A 19,988-nucleotide genomic window follows, 5' to 3' on the forward strand; every position below is an offset into this window, starting at 1 on the left:
TTAATTCAATATGGTATAAATGATTAAAAATTGTTTTACAAATTTCTCACGGTCTGTAGTGGTTCATATTTATAAGATTGGAGATGCTCTTACAAATTAAAAATAATATGATCCCAAATAGATAATAATACAGCATGCATGACCCTATCTATTATTAAATGTACAATCAATCACATGTCACTGAAGAATTCTTGGACATCCAATCTAGATTTTTTTATACACTTGCAAGTTAGTTGGAGCTGGTCTGACATAAAATATCACAAGTATAAGAGCAGAGAATGTGCAGTTTTTATAATAATCATCAAACTCAAATGGAATATTATCTTGGTTTAATTGCATCTTCTTTACTTTTCTTGATCTTTGTAAAATATTTTTTAGGTCTATATGCTAAAACAAAACTTCCACCAGGGCCAAGTGGGCTTCTGTTTTTGGGTAACCTCTTGCAAATTGGTCCAAAACCACACAGATCATTAGCGAAACTGGCTGAACAATATGGCCCTCTCTTCACAATTCAGCTAGGCAGAGTCACAAATGTTGTGGTATCTTCAGCTGAAATGGCTGAGGAAGTTTTTCGAAAACATGATGCTGAATTCTCCGGGAGATCGGTGCCAGATGCTGTAGCTGGAGGACTTCAGAACCATGATCTTGCGTTGCCATGGATATCGACGGGAGATCAATGGAGAACGATACGTAGAGCGTTGAGCATCTATCTGACAAACCCTAAAAAACTAGACAAGTTACAAGGGCTTAGGTTAAAAGTTGTGACACAAATGGTTGAGCATGTTAAGGAGATTAGTAAAACAGGACAAGCTGTGAATATTGGAAAGTTGGCCTTTACGACAGCATTGAATCAGATGTCGAACACTTGTTTCTCAGAAGATGTGGCTCACTTTAACTCTGATCAAGATGGGAATGAGTTTCAGAATGCAGTCAAAACTATCATGAAGGTTGATGGGACGATGAATTTCGCGGACTATTTCCCTTGGCTGAAAATTTTTGATCCTCAAGGCATAAGGCGAGACGCTAAGGCTGCGTATACTTGGCTGGATCAACTGTGTGAAAAGTTCATTAATCAGCGGCTAAGGCATAGAGAATCTAATTTTCCGCCATATGGGGATCTCTTGGATTCATTTCTTGATTTTCGACAAGAAAATCTGGTCTATTTTGATGTCAAACACATCAAGGTCCTCTTAATGGTATGTCTTTGCTCCTTATAGCAAAAACTAACATCTCTATCTTATTGTATACTAATGCTTCCCGGGAAACAGACTTTTCTCTACACTCACCTAGGTATCGGTTTTTTGAGTTTTTTACATCGGCCCTGAACTGATGTCTATTGGCTTTTTTCCAGTAGTGCCCCTTAGTTATAATATTGTAAACCAAACAAGTAAGGAAAAATATTTTTACACACCTTACAGTTTGCTAAGAAAGCCAAAATTGATGCCTATAATTCATTTTCCAGGATTTGTTCATTGCTGGAACTGAAACAAACTCAAGTACAGTCGAATGGGCGATGACTGAGCTGATACTCAATCCAAATACCATGCACAAGCTCCGCGAAGAACTCGGTGAAAGTATTGCAGGAAAAGGAAGCCTAGAAGAAGCTAAAATCCTGGAACTCCCATACTTACAGTCTGTTCTGAAAGAAACAATGAGGCTTCACCTAGTAGCACCATTTCTTCTTCCCCACAAAACAGTGACCTCTGTAAAATTCAAAGGCTATACAATTCCGAAGAACACTCCAATTATAATCAATGCTTGGGCCATTGCTCGAAATTCTGGTTCTTGGGAAAATCCTACTCATTTCAATCCGGAGAGGTTCTTGAGCTCTGATATCGACTACAAAGGTCGATATTTTAGTTTTTTACCATTCGGTTCAGGGCGCAGAATTTGCCCTGGGATTCGTCTAGCTGAGAGGGTCATGAGCTTGATGTTAATGTCACTGGTTGCACAATTTGATTGGAAGCTTCCAAATAACATGTTGCCAAAGGATTTGGACATGGATGATACTTTTGGAGTTACCTCACAAAAGGCTATCCCATTGCTTCTTGTTCCCTCAACTAGAAGTAACTAGCAACCCCCCTTGATATCGTTTCCTGATGTACAAGTCAGTGCAATGACTTCTACATGCATGTCATGGTCCTTGTTTCTTCTATTATTGTATGTGTATATCTACAAAGAAGCTATTGTATTATGGGTCCTGGTCCGTGACCGTGATAAGCGATGGTTGTAACCATCCGTCAATTTCCACGGATAAGTTTATACATGAAACTTACTTGAATGCGGAGGTCACGTACTCTATCCGCACTTAAGTTTTTAATTTTAGAGTTCTTCCTATCCGCGAAATTTTTTCGCAGATAGATGGTTTATCAACAATGGGGGAATGTTGATCAACGCACTTGTATATTTGCAAGTTTATGTCTATGCAAATAAGCTATATACATGTAAATGCGCCCTTCTATTATATTTGCAAGTTTATATCTGCCAATAAGCTATATACATGTAAATGTTTCGAGACTTGGTGGCCTATTATTAATTGATCATAATTTTATCAAATACATGTAACACATTCAAATGTCGCAACACTTGCAAAGAAAAGTAGGTCATGCGACATTTAAAAAATGTATTTTGGAAAACGTTTTGGAACCTCTAACATCGCTCAATATATCTGTCGTGACGGATTTAGATATTTAAGGAGGGAATCTTCGAGACTTCGAAGTTGGAACCCATTTGGGATCATCCAAGCTCACTACAATAAACCATACAAAAAGAAAAGGAGAAGATTCTGCATGTCTGCAATAATATATTTTCATGCAAAAAGTTGATGAACATTACATAGAAATTACATCAAAAAATTCAAAGTAACCGGCATATAAAGCAAACACCAAGAAAAAGTACATTGTAAAGACATTCTTTTCTTCTCCCTTTCTAACTTTCTTTCTTACCAAGGCTAGTATCTGTTCTGTTTCATTTTACATAACCACAATATATATACCTACAGCATAGATATCAAGGGTTTAAGCACAATCGATCAAATTATCGCGAATATAAAGCAGTCACGGAGAATACTTTGAACCATGCCGATCTTTTCATCAGACTCAGAGGATGAAGTAGCTCCATCTTCAAAGTTGTTTAGTCGCGAAAGATCAGTACATACCCTACTAGGAGGAGGACAAGGTAATCATTAGTACTATCGTTACTCGTATAATCGTGTTTATATATTGAAAAACTAAAAATGGAATGTCTGGTTTTAAATTTTAGTTGCTGATGTGTTGTTATGGAGGGACAAGAAGATATCATCTGCAATCTTGGCTGCAGTTACAATAATTTGGTTCCTTTTCGAGGTTGTGGAGTACAATTTCATCACTCTCCTTTGTCACATCTTCATCACTTCCATGCTCATTATCTTCATCTGGTCCACTGCTGCAGATCTTTTTAATTGGTACGTACTGTTAAGTTACCAGTTCTCCCAAATCTTAAAATGTTACGAGGAGTTCACAGAAACATTTATTTATAGATGCATTATAATGATCAGCTGAGTACGTTCTCAGGGCTCCCCCGCAGATTCCAAAAATGGTCTTACAAGATTCGATTTTCAGAGACGTGGCTTCAACATTTCATATCAAATTTAACAAGTTGTTATTCCAAGTCATTTACATCGCCTGTGGAAATGATCTCAAAGTTTTTGCTATGGTACGTGTTGAATAGCATAAGATCATGTTGGACCCTTCATCTGACACCTTAAGATTTTACAACGCCTGGTTACCTAGTAAATACTCATTGACACATATTTTGTTATGTGATCAAAATATTAACATGTCTGTATTTCAGGCAGTTCTTTTACTCTGGTTAGTTTCATTAATCGGAAACTATATAAGCTCCTTGAATCTCCTCTTTCTGGGTAAGAAACTCACTGCAACACACATGAATAATTTCGATAAGATCAAGAAATAACCATTAACATCGAGTTAATGAATTCTCTTATAGGTATTCTTTCTCTGGAAACTCTGCCATTTTTGTACGAACGATACGAGAAAGAAGTGGATTATCTTGTTGGTAAAGTGTATAGAAGGATGAGGAAGATCTACAGGAAGTTCGACTCGAAAGTTCTCGACAAGATACCGAGGGGACCGATGAATGGAAAGAAAGCCAAATGATGATTTTATAAGAAGCTACTACAGTCTGTCTGAATTTTTACTTCCATTCTGTACTTACATTGCCACTGCCATTGAAATTTGTACATGTACTCATCACCTTCAATATAATTACTGTTAATTTGTTCTGAGTTCAATTCTATCTGTCACTAATCAGTGATGATATCAATTAGTACTTTTACAGTAAATGAGATAGCATTATGAAATGAGACTATTAGATTTCTTAAACATACTGAACAATTGACAAATGTGTATTTTTCGGACATCCAATCCGGTACCACGCCAGACTGCCTCGGGCCTAACACGTGACATGTAAATCGGACTCACTGAATGGAAAAACCACACTGATGACCCTTCAACCTGAAGTGCAGGAAAAATTCCTCGCGCCCCCAGGGATTGAGCCTTGATTGCTTTGGTCAATAACAAAAAAAAACAATCGACAAAAAAGTAAAGATCTGCAGATTCAATTTTCCACTTGAAAATTTTTACATATTGGATGACAAAAAGTGACATGCCATAGAGGACTGAATGACCCTTATAGTTCCCCACAAGAAGAATTAAATTTGATTTTTGAAGCCACTGACAATAAAGATAGAAAAAATGATGTCAACAAAATGAGACTATTGGTAGTGAGCATAGTTGTGGTAGTTTCTTCATCACTTTCAGCCATTTGCTTTGTTCAACCAGAAGGTGAATAGAGTGTCTGCAGACTGCAGTGGTGGCATTTGTGTGGCGGAACATGCTGCAGGCTGCTACGATAGTATGATCAGACCCTGCCTCGTAAATTTTGAGATCAGACCCTGCCTCGTAAATTTTGAGAGAATCTTCAAGGCTTCGAAACAATCTGGTAGCATCTATAAGCTCACTTTCAAGTAACCAGTCTCATTAAAACCTTAAGGTGGTAGAGGAAGGCCTCAATAGGATCGTATACTCTTCAACACTCACGATAAGACCAATTGAAAAGAAACAGAGCAGATTCTGCTCGTCTGCAATAGAATATGAGTGTCATTTCTTGCATAGTTTCCTGTTAACAAACTAGATCAATCACACCCTACCTTAAACAGAATAAGTTTTATTTAAATACTTGATAAGCATTTCATGTAAATTACATAAAATTTTCAAAGTGCATATGAAGCAAACGCGTAAAAATGCCATTCTTTTCTTCTCCCTTTTTGATTTTCTTTCTTACAAAGGCTAGAATTTATTCTATATCACATAGTTTTACACATTCATATGATTTTACTTAACTACATATATGTGCCTAGTGGTTGAGATCATAACATTCATATCAAGTGTTCAAGCACAACTGATCATATCGTCGTAAAACATCATAGAACCATGCCAGTTTCTTCATCAGATTCTGAGGAACAAGCAACTCCATCAGTACATAGCCTACTCGGAGGAGGACCAGGTAATCGACATTTTCACCACTATCAAAACCATGCAATCTTAATTCTGATAACATAATCTGTGTGAATTTCAGTTGCTGATGTGTTGTTATGGAGGGAAAGAAAGATGTCATACACAATCATTGCTGCAGTTACAATCACATGGTTTCTTTTTGAGGTTGTGGAGTACAATCTCAGCACTCTTCTTTTTCACATCTTCATCACTACCATGCTCATTATCTTCAATATGGTTGTAGTTGCAAACATATGGTTTCTTGAACAGAGGTAATCAGGGCCCTGAGATATATTAAGCCTCAAGCCAAATTTACTTTCTGTGTCTGGTGACAATAAATCGAAAGAATAATAAGAAATAAGATATCGATTGTGTTTTTGTCGGTTCAACTAAGTAATTTACTTTTTGTGTCTGGTGAGAATAAATCGAAAGAATGATAAGAAATAAGATATCGATTGTGTTTTTGTCGATTGAACTAAGTGCGAAAGATACCTTATTTTTTAAGTGAAAAGTGCCCCTAAATTTATTTTATACCTACGTTTTTTTTAATTTTTTCTTCTGTTCCTTCTTGTATATAATAAAAATGTGCCCCTAAAAGTTCAATTTTTTCGGTGCCCTCATTCGTTAGTATAAAGAGTTTGGTCTCCAGGCCGGCTCCGGAGGTAATGTTATTATCCGTTCTCCAGAACGTTAAACTTTGATTAGCTTCGCCTCAGGCCGGCTCCGGAGGTAACATAATTATCCGTTCTCCAGAACTTTAAACTTTGATTTCATTTTCCAGTTCTACATTTTAATATTGCAGTGAATAACAATTGCATATTATGATTCTTTGGTACCTGATATTAATTTTTGAACAGGGATGCCCAGTCCCGGAATATTGTATCCCGGAACACCGTATCCCTTCGGACGATACTGGCCTATCTGGCCTGGTATGAGTTTTTCCGACTCTTTGCCATGGTACAACTTTAACAAAACATCTTATAATCTATATCTATGTAGACAAACATTTCGTGGATTTTGATTCACAGCAAACATATGTTACAGCATATCATACGATTGTATTTTACCTGAACATGTTACAAAACTCATTTATCATGCATTTCAGGCAGTCCTTTCTCTCTGGCTACTGTCACTGATCGGAAACTACATAGGCGCCATAAATCTTCTCTTTTATGGTAAGAAACTCAATCCAATACACAGATTATTACAACGAGATCCGAAATAAATTCTATATAAACCGTAATTTACTTGAAAACCTTGAAGAGTCTATATCATTCTGCAGAACATGTTCCCTTCTGCGACTTCAAAGTTTTCAATTAAATCGTGATCTTTACACAATTTAGAAATCATGCTTGTACAACTTAAGTACATGGCCATAACTAACGTGAGGTAAATGGATCATCAAAATTCTTACAGGCACTCTTTCTCTTGGAACACTGCCATTTTTATACGAGCGATACAAAAAAGAAGTAGATCATATTCTTGATAGAAAGATGGGGAAGATCTACAAGAGACTGTTCTTGAAAAAATAGCATGTTGTAAATGTTACGTATCTACTTCAAAATAATCAAGTAAGTCTGATGCACATAGAAATTACTATTTGTTATTGCGACCTAAACATTGATGAGTTCATTGTTTACTGAATATTGTAAATGTAATTATCTCTAAATTTATTTTATGTAACATAAAAAACAATGATAATTAAACACTAGAGATCAATTAACCCAGATATTGCAGCAAAACAGGAAGAAGCCTTACTTTCGACTTGTGTACATTATTTCAAGTACCATATGTTGTTTTAGACTAGCATTAGATTAATCACTCTTGTAAAATTCATCTGCATCCGAATCAGGAGTCATGGTACCAATTTCATTAGTATCACTGCTATCCCCATCACTTGTATCTTCATCACTCGTATCTTCATCACTGACATCTTTGTCCATAGCACTATTAATTGGAATCTTCCTAAAGTCTTGCATTAATTCATCATCCGATTCATCATGTGTTCCTGCTAACTTCCTTTTCAAAATTCCCTCGAATATATCAGGTATTGCTTCTGCATCACCTGCAAGATATCTCTCTATCTGTGCCTTCAGTGCTATACCAAACCAATGCCAAATATAATCAGCACTGAAACAGATCCTTTTATATAGCTACAAAACAATTTTTGTAATACTATATCTCTATTTCAAAACACTATAAAAGCATGCAAAAAGTTCAGTGATGATGATTAAATGCAAACACAATGACTACAAAACATAAACCGAGCATTGGCATATATCTAAATTATGTCCACGTAGGCACAATACTTTCTATAATATTGACTCATTTAAAAAAAAAGAGAAACGTAGTGAAATTATATGAGATTTTAGATAATTATCTTGCTGAAAGAAAGAAATTCTGGCTATCAGGGTTAATAGTTAAATCCAAACTTTCAGATTTTCTTTTATAATCACGGTTTTGGTTTTAATCTTGTGTTACTGTCTTGCTGTTTATTAGAGCTTACAAATTTGATCAATAAAACAGTTGGGCAGATAAATCAGGATAAACAAAAGAAAAGTCTTTAAGCACTTCTCATAGATGCTTTAGGCAAACAAACAGTAAACCGCATTCATGATAGTGCAAAAGCATGGTAGAATTTACAAGGTGTAGAAAACTGAAATTGATGATATGCTTAAGCTGATTCTGGTTCAGGTATTAAGGACATCTCGAGCATTACGTTTTACTGACAATCAATTGGCATGTATTTTCATAGCTACCTAAGCCACCAAAACACTTTTATATGTACCTGAGCATATACAGGCTCATTGTCACAGGCACTGCTAGCTACTCTACTGCTACTTTTACTATTAATCCTCGTTGGTTTGATGTATGTACTTATTTCAGTTACAGAAAGTTCATAATCTCCAATATCATGAGTACAAGATGCAGAGTCTAGACATATATATATATATATATTAGAGTACCCATTAATCTGTAAATCACAAGGCAAACTATATGATACTAACCATGATGACTAAATAGGACATGAAGTTATACATGATTAACAACGCAAACTATTTGATACTAGATATCAGGAATAACTGAATGATCTTTAACAATGTTATTAACTAAATATATGCTTGTAGCACCTTTTTGCATCAGTAATTATTATTTCATATGTGATTAATGATGATTCGATTATTATGAAATCAACATGTAAACTTATAGGCAAAAACAAAATTTATAGAATCGTCATAAATCACATACGAAATAAATTATTGATGCAAAACGGTGCTGCAAACATATAATAAGTTAGTCTCCGGAAGTTTGCATTGCGTTGGAAAAAATATATTGAACTGTAAACTCTTCAATAATTAATTTTAAAATGTATTGTTTCTTGAGCCCTGTGAAACTTCTGACTTCTGAGTAATGTTATAAGGGCGGTGGGGACTGGACCGCTGGACTGTATCATATTACTGTGGAAGGATTTATAATTTACTTGAATAGAAAGCTATTTAAAGAGTAAAAAGTTGATAATATAATTAAAAAGTGTGCTCCTATTCTGTATAGTGGGAGATATGGTTTAGGCATATTTTCATGATTTTAAGAACCAGTCAAATACTATGCTGTTCTTGCACAAAAAGGAAAAAGTGAATACTCCCCCTTAGTTTTGGGCCTCGTAAGTAGGTTAAGTTTTTAAGTCTCATCTTTCACATGGATGGAATAGTTTCTCATATTTATACCCTTTCAACCAATTTCTCTAGCCTTTCATAGACTGCTCGTTACTGCATTCTCTTTCTTTTCCTAAACAAAACATACATCCTAAATTCCTAACATAACTAATTCTGCAATGCATCAACATTTCAATCGTGATACAATTATCTATTTACTAATCGTCCTAAACATTTGCACAGTCTTCTACCGCATCCAAAAATCTCAAAGCTACAGTCTATTACGGCATCATACTTAGCAACATGTTCGAAATAATTTAGGTCAATCACAAAGGGCTAGCATTGTCTATCTCGCAAATAACAGGACACGAACCACACTCAATTTTACATTAACAAAGCTCATAAATAACAGTACACAACTCAATTAACCCGAATCTAAGCCAAAAAAGACTTGTTCACTAAATTTTATTTCCTTTACCCATACACATTCATTTCTAAACAAATGTACTTAATTCCAAAACACGTAAAATCGACCCATTTACAAACACGAATCAAGCTAAAGTAAGGCCAAACACATAAACAAAACTCAAAAATTTCACTAATCACAACACTATAATCAACATATCAAAACACCCATTTTCAAGAACCAAAAAAGATTACATTTTTACAAAAACAAACCAAAAGGGGTCAATTAAAATGCAATAAAAAGCAATAAAAACACCTTCTTTGCTAAAATCTTCACCATCTGTGCTTCCGGGTCGACCCGAACCCGAATCAGAAGGAAGCTGAACTGGGTTTTCAGAGTTCTTGGAATTAAAGCATCTGAGATTCAAGAAAGATAATGGGGTTTGCTTATAGAGTGATGAAGTTGTGTATATAGGTGTGTGTATAATTTTAGGAGTGAAGAGAAGATTGCGATTGGGGGAGATGGCTAAAGATGCAATTTTTAGTAGGTTTTTGTTCATTTTGTTTAGGGTTTTACTAGGGTTTTTAGTTGATAAATTTGTGCATTTACGGGGTTAAATGACATTTTGCTAATCTTTTTGGGGCTTCCTATCCAAAAATTTGTATATGTATTAATATTCGTATTTGAATCCGAAAATATTGAAATGATGATACTTCCTCTGTTTTAAAAAGAAAATTTTAAAAATTATTATTTTAACTATGTGGTCAACGCACTTAGAAATGTGTGCAGAAAAGTCAAACGTCATATAATAAAAAATAGAGGGAGTAAATGATAATGTTTGAATCCGGATCCGATGAATAATATCCGGATGCACATAATATCTGAATCCGACTTTTAATTAGATCTTTTATTTTTAGATCAAAAATTCAAAAAAATACAAAATAAATAGCAAAATTTTAAATTAGTTTTAAAAAATTGAGCCAATGGTTAAATTGATTTAAACCTATTTTAAAAAAATTCAAAAATTATTTTTTTGTATTTATATTCGATATAATTTTGTTATCCCTAAAATATTAAACTCAAGTAATATTTATATAAAATTATATATAAATATATTCCCTCCGTCCCATTAGGTTATTAACATTTGAAATAGAGTGATCGACACACATTTTAAGACTCTTATCTAGTATAGTTCCCTAACTCATTTTTAAAATTTTCTTTTTCTGAATAAAATTTTAATGTTTGAATTTTCATTCAAAAAAAGAAAATTTTAAAAATAAGTTATGAAACTATATCAAATAAGAGACTTAAAATGTGTGCCGAACTTTCTATTTCAAATGTTATGAACCTAGTGGGACAGAGGGAGTATTATTTAATGAATATACTTTATGGCACACACTATAAAATTATTGTATATAAAATAATATATAAATTTTAATATATATTTAATTTATGATCCGGATATTATCGGGTACGAATATGTCTATATCCATATCCACATCCGCAATTATCGGATTCTGATATGTATAATAATCCACTATGTTTCGAATATGAATAATATTTGGTCATACAAACTCCAACATTAATGACCAACCGCTCAGTCGCATTAATCGCGGATATCGCTCGCAAGTAAATCGTATTTTTACGAATAATTATGAATCGCGGATTTAGTTGCGGATGAAAATTTTAATAATAATTTATTTACATTTTGGATGCAGTTTTAAAATTTTAAAAATCGTAAAATATATTTATAATAAAATATTATATATATATGTACTAAGAGGTAAATAAATTTATGTTGTTAAAGCTTTAATTATTTAATGTTGTAAGATTAATAAATTTGCACTAGTTTGGTTATCATTTCAAGCTTATTCCATAAAATAACTAGAACCAAAGGCAGAATAACTACTTTATAAACATAATTATTTTGTAAGGGGAGTATTGATTGAAGCAGATATTGATAATATAATTTCAAGATCAAAATTTTCTTTTGTGTATCCATGAAAAAAAATTAGGGAATTTGTTCTATATACTACTTTTTTATTCTTATTTCTATTTTTACTACCCCAATTAATGTGCTTTTTACCATTACTACTTTTCTTACACGCACAAGCTTTTATTGCTGTACATACGGTCCACTAGGTTTCATTTTTCAAAAATACGGTAGTGGAGTTGGAGTACTGGAGTTTAGAGTAGTGGTTGGGGGTTGAGGTGCTCAGACTCATTGTTTCATTGCTTGCAACCAAACCTCTCATCAGCAAAGCTCACATCATCGAAGCTCATCAGAGAAGCTCTCTCTCTAGCGAAGCTCTCTCTAGTGAAGCTCTCTCTAGCGAAGCTCTCTCGTTCTCACTCCTACTCTGTTTTGCTGGTTAATCAGGTGAAGTGTTATGAATCCCTAAATACCTCTGATTTGTTCGATTTTTGTTTTTTAAAACCCTAAATACCTTAATTTCGGATAATATGTTGCTTTATAGCTTGTTAGGTTTAAATGAAGTTGCATGTGTATACCTTAATTTCTGATTTTGCTTGTTAGGTTTTGTTGATTTGGAACTGTAGAATGGGTAGTATATTAAGTAACAGATCTGTTTATATATCATTTTAGGTTAATATTTCTAGTGTTGAGGCTACTGATTTAGGATTTAATTGCTTTTGGTTAAGTGGCCCCGCAGGGACACTCATTGAAGTTGCAATCAGGATTTAAAAATATTTTGGGAGGATTTTAAAAGGGTTATTGTTAAAATGGATTAAGTTGATCATAAGATTGCATATTAGAATGTTAAGTTGCATATAATGTTGATAATATTTAAGCCACATATAATGTAACTTAAACAACTGTTTGTCATAAGTTATTTATGCACACACGATACCATTCTAAAATATGTGAATGACATGTTTAGGATCTATAGTCAGTTGGTGTATAAAAGTTGTGATACATTGCAGGGCACATTGAAAAAATGGATGAAAGAACCCTGGAAGAATTGACTGTTTCTCAGTGCATTACAGAGATATTTATCTGGGATGTTTCAAACCCTCAATATTTCAGGGTAGTAAGACATCTACAAAGGCCATTTAACATGAATCTGGATATTATAGAAATCCAGATTCGTTTTAACAATAGTCTGCGAAGAGCTCTAAGAATCCACAAATGTTGGATCAATTTCACCTTCTGGACGACTTTGACACCTTCGGTTGAGGGATTTAGATCTAGATTTAGCTTTTATGTAATGGATCATCTAGATCAATTAGGAGTTATTTCAATTAACAATGTAATTAGGGCAGCTCGATATTTTTATGTTAGATATGAAAGACATATTGTACAAGTTGTGCAAAAAGAATCAATACAATTTATACTTTAAGTATATTGTAATTGTTGAGCTTTATATGTGTTAAAAATTGTTGAGATTTTGCCTCTTTTAAGTTACATTTACGACTATAAGTGGGTATTAAGTTGCATGTAATGTTACAAATGTTAGTACTGTGTTGCATGTGTTGTGGCATTGTAGGTTTATAATGGTGCATACGAGGTTCTCTTCGGTGTCTAGGTCTCCTTTGGAGTGTGCTTATGCTTCAAAGGGGAAATCTAAGATGAGTCCAAAGGGAGTTGCAATGAAAAATTCGAAGTTAAAGGGGAAAGGGAAGAAGGCGAACTTTACAATTCAAGATAACATGATTCCACCTCCTACGGTACTGCATTTTTTTCGCATACTAGTATGATGTTGATTATATATTTGTATTCATTATTTTCTATTATACATGGGATGCAGTATGTTATTCCTGTTAAAGAGCACGGGACAGCGAAAATTAACACCAATAATAAGTATGATCTAATTAGTGATTTACTGAAAACATTATCTGTAAAGCAGCTTGACGATCTTCGTGCTTCCTGTTTTGGCCATTTTACCCATTTAAGATCTTTTAAAATCTAATACCAATTTATCCATAACCTCTTGCTTAGACAGTTGAAACAACCAAACCCTCTTGAAATTTGGATTGGTATTGCTGGGACAAAGCTTCGTTTTGGCATACGTGAATTTGCGCTAATCACTGGTTTGGGTTACGTTGGTGCTTTAGATAAGAAAAGGTTTTTTAGGTCTGAGAATCAATTTGTCAAACAATATTATCATGGTGCTAATAGTATAACCAAGAGTCATATCAAACAGTCCTTTTTTTCAAAAAGAATGGAAAACTGATGAGGATGCAATTAAGTTTGCAAATTTGTATTTACTTCACCATTTTCTTCTTAGCTCCAGTAGTGATTCTGTGATTCCTAAGGGTGACCTTGATATGATGGATAGTGGAGATTTTGATCAGTTTCCATGGGGTAGGGAAATTTATAAGACAACCTTAAAGTCACTGAAATGTAATGTAAGAACAGGTTCCAAAGACAACTATTATCGTTTGAATGGTTTTCCCTATGCTTTTCAACTGTGGTTCTACGAGTTTTGTCCATATTTGAATGGAAAGTACTGTGATGCAAATAGTGGATGTATTTCACGTATGCTTAGCTGGTCAAATGATGGTAATGCGAAGTTTGAGGATGTGTATACTACACTGTCATTGAGCGCAAAAGAGGTATAACTACTAAATTTACCTTGCTCTCGTTTTAATTATATAGTAATGTTTTATTTATTTGTTTTTATTTGTGAAGCTAGAATTGAGAAACCTAACTACTACTGCAAGTGAGATTAAGGAACTTAAGTTGGAGGAATTGTTTCCAACTTCCAATCAGCGGAGTGTTCAGGAGAATGACAACAGCGATGATGACTTTGACAACCCCCCAACCCCGCTTTTGAGGCTGTCTTACTCACATGCAAATGCACATGAAGATAGCATGTCTCTCGTTGAAATGCAGAGGAAACTTTGCACATTTGAAACTCGTCAGAATAATCTTACTATTGAGGTTAATTCTTTGAAGACAACTATCACCGAGATGTGTTCATATTTTGAATCGATCTTCTCAAACTTGCAAGAAACTATCATGAAAGAAGTACGTATCTTGTTTTTAGTTTCAGTAACCTTTTTTAAATCAATATAGTTGATCATTTTTATTAATTTGGAATACCTTTTTTGATTCAAAAACTCTACTAATGATGATATTTTATGCAAAACTAATTCAATTTCTCAGGTTAGGAGGAAGAATGAAAATGATGATGATGTTCTTTTTGATAATTACACTGGAGATGATTTGTCCAATCCCATACATGAATCATTTTGCCGTGCTAGCTTTCCTAAAAAAGATGCTCCAATTACAAAGGATTTTGATCAGGTTTGCATTATTGATTTCTTTTGTTCCTATTAAATTATTGTGATATTATATAAGTGCCTGATTATGTTATACATTATGCCATGCAGGATAAAAGAGGATGGGACCCTAGGCCCTAAAATATGGTTGCAAGAGAGATTGCTGCAAATGAAGATGCCTCAGTTAAGGTTGCAGAGGTTGCAGTACAGGTTGCTACAGTTGACACAGAGGTTGCAGATAAGGTTGTAACATCTTATTCTTTTTCCTATTGAATTATTGTGATATTATATAAGTGCATGATTATGTTATACATTATGTCATGCAGGATACAAGAGGATGGGACCCTTGGCCCCAAAATGTGGTTGCAAGAGAGGTTGTTGCAAATGAAGATGCCTCAGTTAAGGTTGCTACAGTTGACACAGAGGTTGCAGCAGTTGATGGAGAAGTTGCAGGGGACCCTGTAAAGACTGCAGAGAAGGATAAAAATGTTGCAATAGGAGATTCAATAGATGCAGGAGTTGACGGAGCTGATGATGATTTTTTTGGTAACCTCTCTGACAAAGAATTGGCTGATTTGGAGTTGGTTGTGCAAAGTTCCAGCAAAATAGGGAATCCCATATTGGTAAATGTTAATAAATTTGTCCAATGTAAATATTTCTATTTTATGTATAATCCTGTGAAATTAGTAAATTTTATTTATTTTGTTACAGGGAACTTCTACTGAACCTATTCAGCCAATTCCTGCTAATCCTAAACGGATGGTTAAGCTCCCTTCATATTTGCAGTCTCCTTTTTTGCAACATTTTGGTTCGACATCGGGGAAAAGTACTGACTCCTTAGGTATTCAAGAAGTGTTCAAGACTGTTAAAGGACTTTCTGCATTGGATGGTAAGATTGGAGAATTGCCAGACTTTAATATTACTGGAGAGTTCATGGAATGGTTGGATCATGGCATTATTACAAAGAAAAAGTAAGGCTTTTATAGTTGTTTCTGTATATGTATATTGAGTTTTAGGTTGATTTTAATGTTTGTGTCTTTTATATTTTTGTAGTGCGACAACATTCTATTCAAAACAAGACAACAAGATCAACCCGACTCTGAATTTAGGGGTTGATTTGGTATCCCAGAAAACTTGGTTTCATATTTGGGAGTACGGTAGCAAAAGTCTCACGAACTCTGTAAGTTCTAATGATTGTTGAATATGAGGTTGCATTGCTCAAATTGTACTACAATATTCTTGTTTATATTGATAAAATGTCCTTTTATTCTTTTGTGCAGCATGTTGATGTGTTCTTTTACCATTTAAGGAAGAAGGTTAAGGAAAATTTTGAACTTCTTTCAACGGATTCCAACTTTCAGAATAGAGTTTCTACCATGTATAATGCATGTGTCAAGAAGAACAATTTTACAGTTAATATCAAGCAAGAGATTGTTGGAGTTATGATGGGCGATGACATTCGTTACAATACTCATTGGGCTTTGGGTGCTGATGTCCAGTTTCCTGTATTCATTCGAGAGCAGAAATATTAGCTTCTTGGAAGACTTAGTTTTGCAAATAGGGAAGTTCATGTGTATAACACCTTAAAATGTGATGGCGTGAGGGAGATTCTTATAAAAAAATTGCGTCCATTTTGCAAGTTACTGCCTTACTATATGAGGATTACTGGCTTTTACGAACGTGATGATATTGACTTCTCATCCAAGGCTTATTTGAACAAGTCAGATGTTGATCCTCTTGGACTGGTATTGAATCATAACTGCGTTAAGTCATCATTTATGTAAGTCGCATGACTTTTTAAGTTTGTTAAATTTTGTAGAACTTGTATAATTATATTATGTTATGTTTGCTATAGTGATAGTGGTATATACATGGTTTCGTTTGCTGAGTATCTTGCTGATAAGAAGGAAATTCCCCAAGCAGACTTGGATATTGGCGCTCATAGAAGCAGACTTGCTTTCCTATTTTACTCATATGGCATGGCTAAGAAGATATATGGTTACGAGAGCGAGGGAGAGGATACAAAAAGAGATGAGAAGGCGATAAAGACTCCAACGAAGAAGAGAAAGACGAGATCTATAGAATAAATTGCTTGTGTTAATTTTGTTTTGCGCCACTAAGTACTTGAAAGGAACTGTGTAATGGTAGTTAGGGATGTAACATGATTTGATATGATGGAATTAAGAATTATGTAAATGATATGATTTGAAAACTTATGTATGAAAACTTATGTATGTGTTCGTTTACGAATTATTTTGTTTATATTCGGTTGTTAGTTGCATATCAGGCACTAAGTTTAATATAAAATCATAAATTGTCAAAGTTGTTGAAGTTGCATATTTATTTACTAAGTTGCATATGATGTTGGATATTGGATTATGAAGTTGCATAGTAGCAACTTCAATAATTTACGACTATAAGTGGGTATTTAGTTGCATATAATGTTGCATGTGTTGTTGCATTGTAGATTTATACATTCTTACAAGGATTATTATGCACTAGCATGATAAGATTGAATTCATTTGGATAGGTGGCCCCGCAGGGGCTCTTAATGAAGCTAAACTTTAAATTTTAGAAATAGAGTAAAGTTTATCACAAGGTTGTAAATTAGGTGATATTTGCATATAATGTAGCATTCATTGTTGCTAATGTTTAACAGACATTATAATGCTAATATGAAACAAAAATCAACTTCAAATGCAACTGAAAGTCACTTGATACCTTAACCTCAAAGTCAAATATATAAAACTAGTAGTTCTATTCCGTGTACTATAAAACGACAATTATGTATTTGCTTGAGAAAAAACAATCAATGTAATCATATAAAGTAACTAATTCAATCAAGTCTGAGTGGAGGATTTCGACAAGTTCTCATATTATGTCTGTATTGATTGCAACTCCCGCATTTGACTTGTTCACGTTGTTTTGCATTCATCTCCCGAACAGCTTTGTATCTTCTTCTTTTTGGTCTGCCCACTCTTACTCGTCCTTGTGGAGGATATAGTGCCATTGACTTGATATTTTCGGGTATTTCCCACGTGTTTTCGTGACCAACAGGGAACACTGTCTCTTCATATGCATGAATCATTGCTTCCTTTGTGAAATATGGTGAACAATAATCATATGGATCATGATTAGCCTTTTATAAAACAGCAATTGCATGAGCACAAGGAAGTTGGTCCAGTTGAAATCTATTGCATGTGCAGGTTCTCAAACCAATATCAACTATAGCTTTTCTATCATCATTGCGAACTTCAAACAAAACATCATTTGTCGGATGCACCTATACACATATGAATTGATAGGTCACTGCATCTCAATACTCAATATATTAAAAAAAATCTAAAATTTAAAATCTTACCGTTAAATTAATGGAGTATAGGTGATTATCTTTCAAGATATCTTCAAACTTATTGGTCAGTCTTGTCAAGGTTGCATTTGCTATATTTCTATTGCTCCAACTCCATTTTTGGATCAAAGCATGCAAACTCTCTAGCATAGTACAAATTGGGAGTTCTCGAATTGCTATGATTACAGAATTTAAAGATTCAGCAATGTTGGATGTTAAGTTTGAGTACCTGTTATTTGGTGAATAAACTCTTGCCTATTTGTCATACCCAACTTCTTCCAAAAATGTTCTTATTCTGTTGTCAACCTTATCAAGTTCTCTCATGTGATACTCAAACTTTTTAATAGTGTATGCATTTGCCGCTGAGAAGAAAGACTCTTTAACATTTTTTAAGTTCTTCTTGAACTTACTTTTAATGTTGCTCAGGAGATGAAAGATGCAAAATCCATGTGGTATCTCCGGATACACTTTGCTGACAGCTTTTATTATACTCTCATGACGATCAGATATTATAGTCATGTCTCCTCTCAATCCATAAGCATGTCTGAACTTATCAAAAAACCAGTCCCATGAATCATCATTTTCTGAATTGACCACAGCGAATGCCAATGGAAAGATCTTACCCCCTGCGTCCTGAGTTGTTGCCACCAATAATGTACCTCTATGAGCTAATTTTAGAAAGGTACCATCAACAATGACAACCGGTATGCAATGAGGTCATCCTTTCATTGAAGCATTCAATGCAACAAAGACGTATAAGAAACACCCATTGTCTCCCACTTTAAAACTAACATTTGATCCGGGATTTGTTTGATGCAACATATACAAATAAGACACCAGTTGAGCATAAGATTCGGTTGCGTTGCCTCTAGCAATTTCTTGCGCTTTTTCCTTGGATCTCCAAGCTTTGTCGTACTTCACTTGCACTTTATAATCATGCTTCATGTCTCTTATTATATCCACAACTGTGTATTTTGTTTTGATATTGGTGTATTTGTTTTTTATGATGTCTGCAATGACGGTTGCAATGGCTTGCCTTTGATCTTCAAATCTCAACTCCAGATCACAGGTGTGAGTGTCAACCAACTTTCATATTATGAACTGACTTGTTTGTCCATTTCGTGATGCTCGCATCATCCAGCTGCAGTTTTTATCGAGGCAAGCAGCCAAATACTCCTTCTGGAAAGACTTTTTTACATGAAACTGAAAATTGTTGCGAATGGCATAATGACTCATAACTATCTTCGGTGTTTCTCCGTCTTTGTATATTTGATCCAATTCAATATGTTCATGTTGCTTGTTGCTAATGACAAACTTCTTCTCAATGTGAGTTGCATCTCCAATATTTTCAAACTCATTTGAGATATCCACAAGTTGACCAGATATGAGTTCTGCATAGTCAATATAATCTGCAATCATTTCGCCATCCATTTCAGTAAGTGAACTTAATGTTGCAACTTCAGGTTGCACGGCTTCAATACACACATAATCATTTGTTGTTCCACTCCTGGGTGACGTAATAATGTATTGGGCATTACTTTCTCCGATTGTCAAACACAGAGGATATCTTGTAAAGTCTGGTTCTCTTTTCTTCAACTCAATATAAAACATAAGTTGACAATCATTAGCAATATCAAATGGAGGATAACTATCTCTAACTTGATACTCGATTTTTGTTGTAGATGATTCTGGAGACAACATCAGTTCATTGAGAATAAGTCCTACCAAGTTATTATAACTGCAGTTGCTTGGAATCAACAATCTGCAGACCTTAAAGTTGA

General features: G+C 34.3%; 3 protein-coding genes and 1 long non-coding RNA gene across 4 annotated transcripts; 3 read left to right on the plus strand and 1 right to left on the minus strand.

Moving 5' to 3' along the window:
- The first annotated feature begins 245 nt into the window (after positions 1-245).
- On the plus strand, positions 246-2,517 carry LOC141704653 (geraniol 8-hydroxylase-like). Its single transcript, XM_074507857.1, has 2 exons — positions 246-1,196; positions 1,463-2,517. The coding sequence occupies exons 1-2, from the start codon at positions 279-281 to the stop codon at positions 2,072-2,074; spliced, it is 1,530 nt and encodes a 509-aa protein (XP_074363958.1). The 5' UTR covers positions 246-278; the 3' UTR covers positions 2,075-2,517.
- A 481-nt stretch (positions 2,518-2,998) lies between these two features.
- On the plus strand, positions 2,999-4,291 carry LOC141704656 (reticulon-like protein B9). The gene is made up of 5 exons (XM_074507859.1): positions 2,999-3,177; positions 3,262-3,442; positions 3,552-3,693; positions 3,832-3,901; positions 3,988-4,291. The coding sequence occupies exons 1-5, from the start codon at positions 3,078-3,080 to the stop codon at positions 4,155-4,157; spliced, it is 663 nt and encodes a 220-aa protein (XP_074363960.1). The 5' UTR covers positions 2,999-3,077; the 3' UTR covers positions 4,158-4,291.
- A 1,093-nt stretch (positions 4,292-5,384) lies between these two features.
- LOC141704659 (reticulon-like protein B9) lies at positions 5,385-7,152 on the plus strand. The gene is made up of 5 exons (XM_074507862.1): positions 5,385-5,565; positions 5,638-5,827; positions 6,413-6,512; positions 6,661-6,730; positions 6,972-7,152. The coding sequence occupies exons 1-5, from the start codon at positions 5,493-5,495 to the stop codon at positions 7,085-7,087; spliced, it is 549 nt and encodes a 182-aa protein (XP_074363963.1). The 5' UTR covers positions 5,385-5,492; the 3' UTR covers positions 7,088-7,152.
- A 99-nt stretch (positions 7,153-7,251) lies between these two features.
- On the minus strand, positions 7,252-10,270 carry LOC141704660 (uncharacterized). The gene is made up of 2 exons (XR_012568028.1): positions 9,930-10,270; positions 7,252-7,653 (listed from the first exon to the last, which is right to left on the minus strand). It is a non-coding gene; the product is annotated as an uncharacterized LOC141704660 (long non-coding RNA).
- Positions 10,271-19,988: the final 9,718 nt, after the last annotated feature.

Source organism: Apium graveolens, unplaced genomic scaffold (genome assembly GCF_009905375.1).
Source record: "Apium graveolens cultivar Ventura unplaced genomic scaffold, ASM990537v1 ctg8090, whole genome shotgun sequence".
Taxonomy (NCBI): Eukaryota; Viridiplantae; Streptophyta; class Magnoliopsida; order Apiales; family Apiaceae; genus Apium; species Apium graveolens.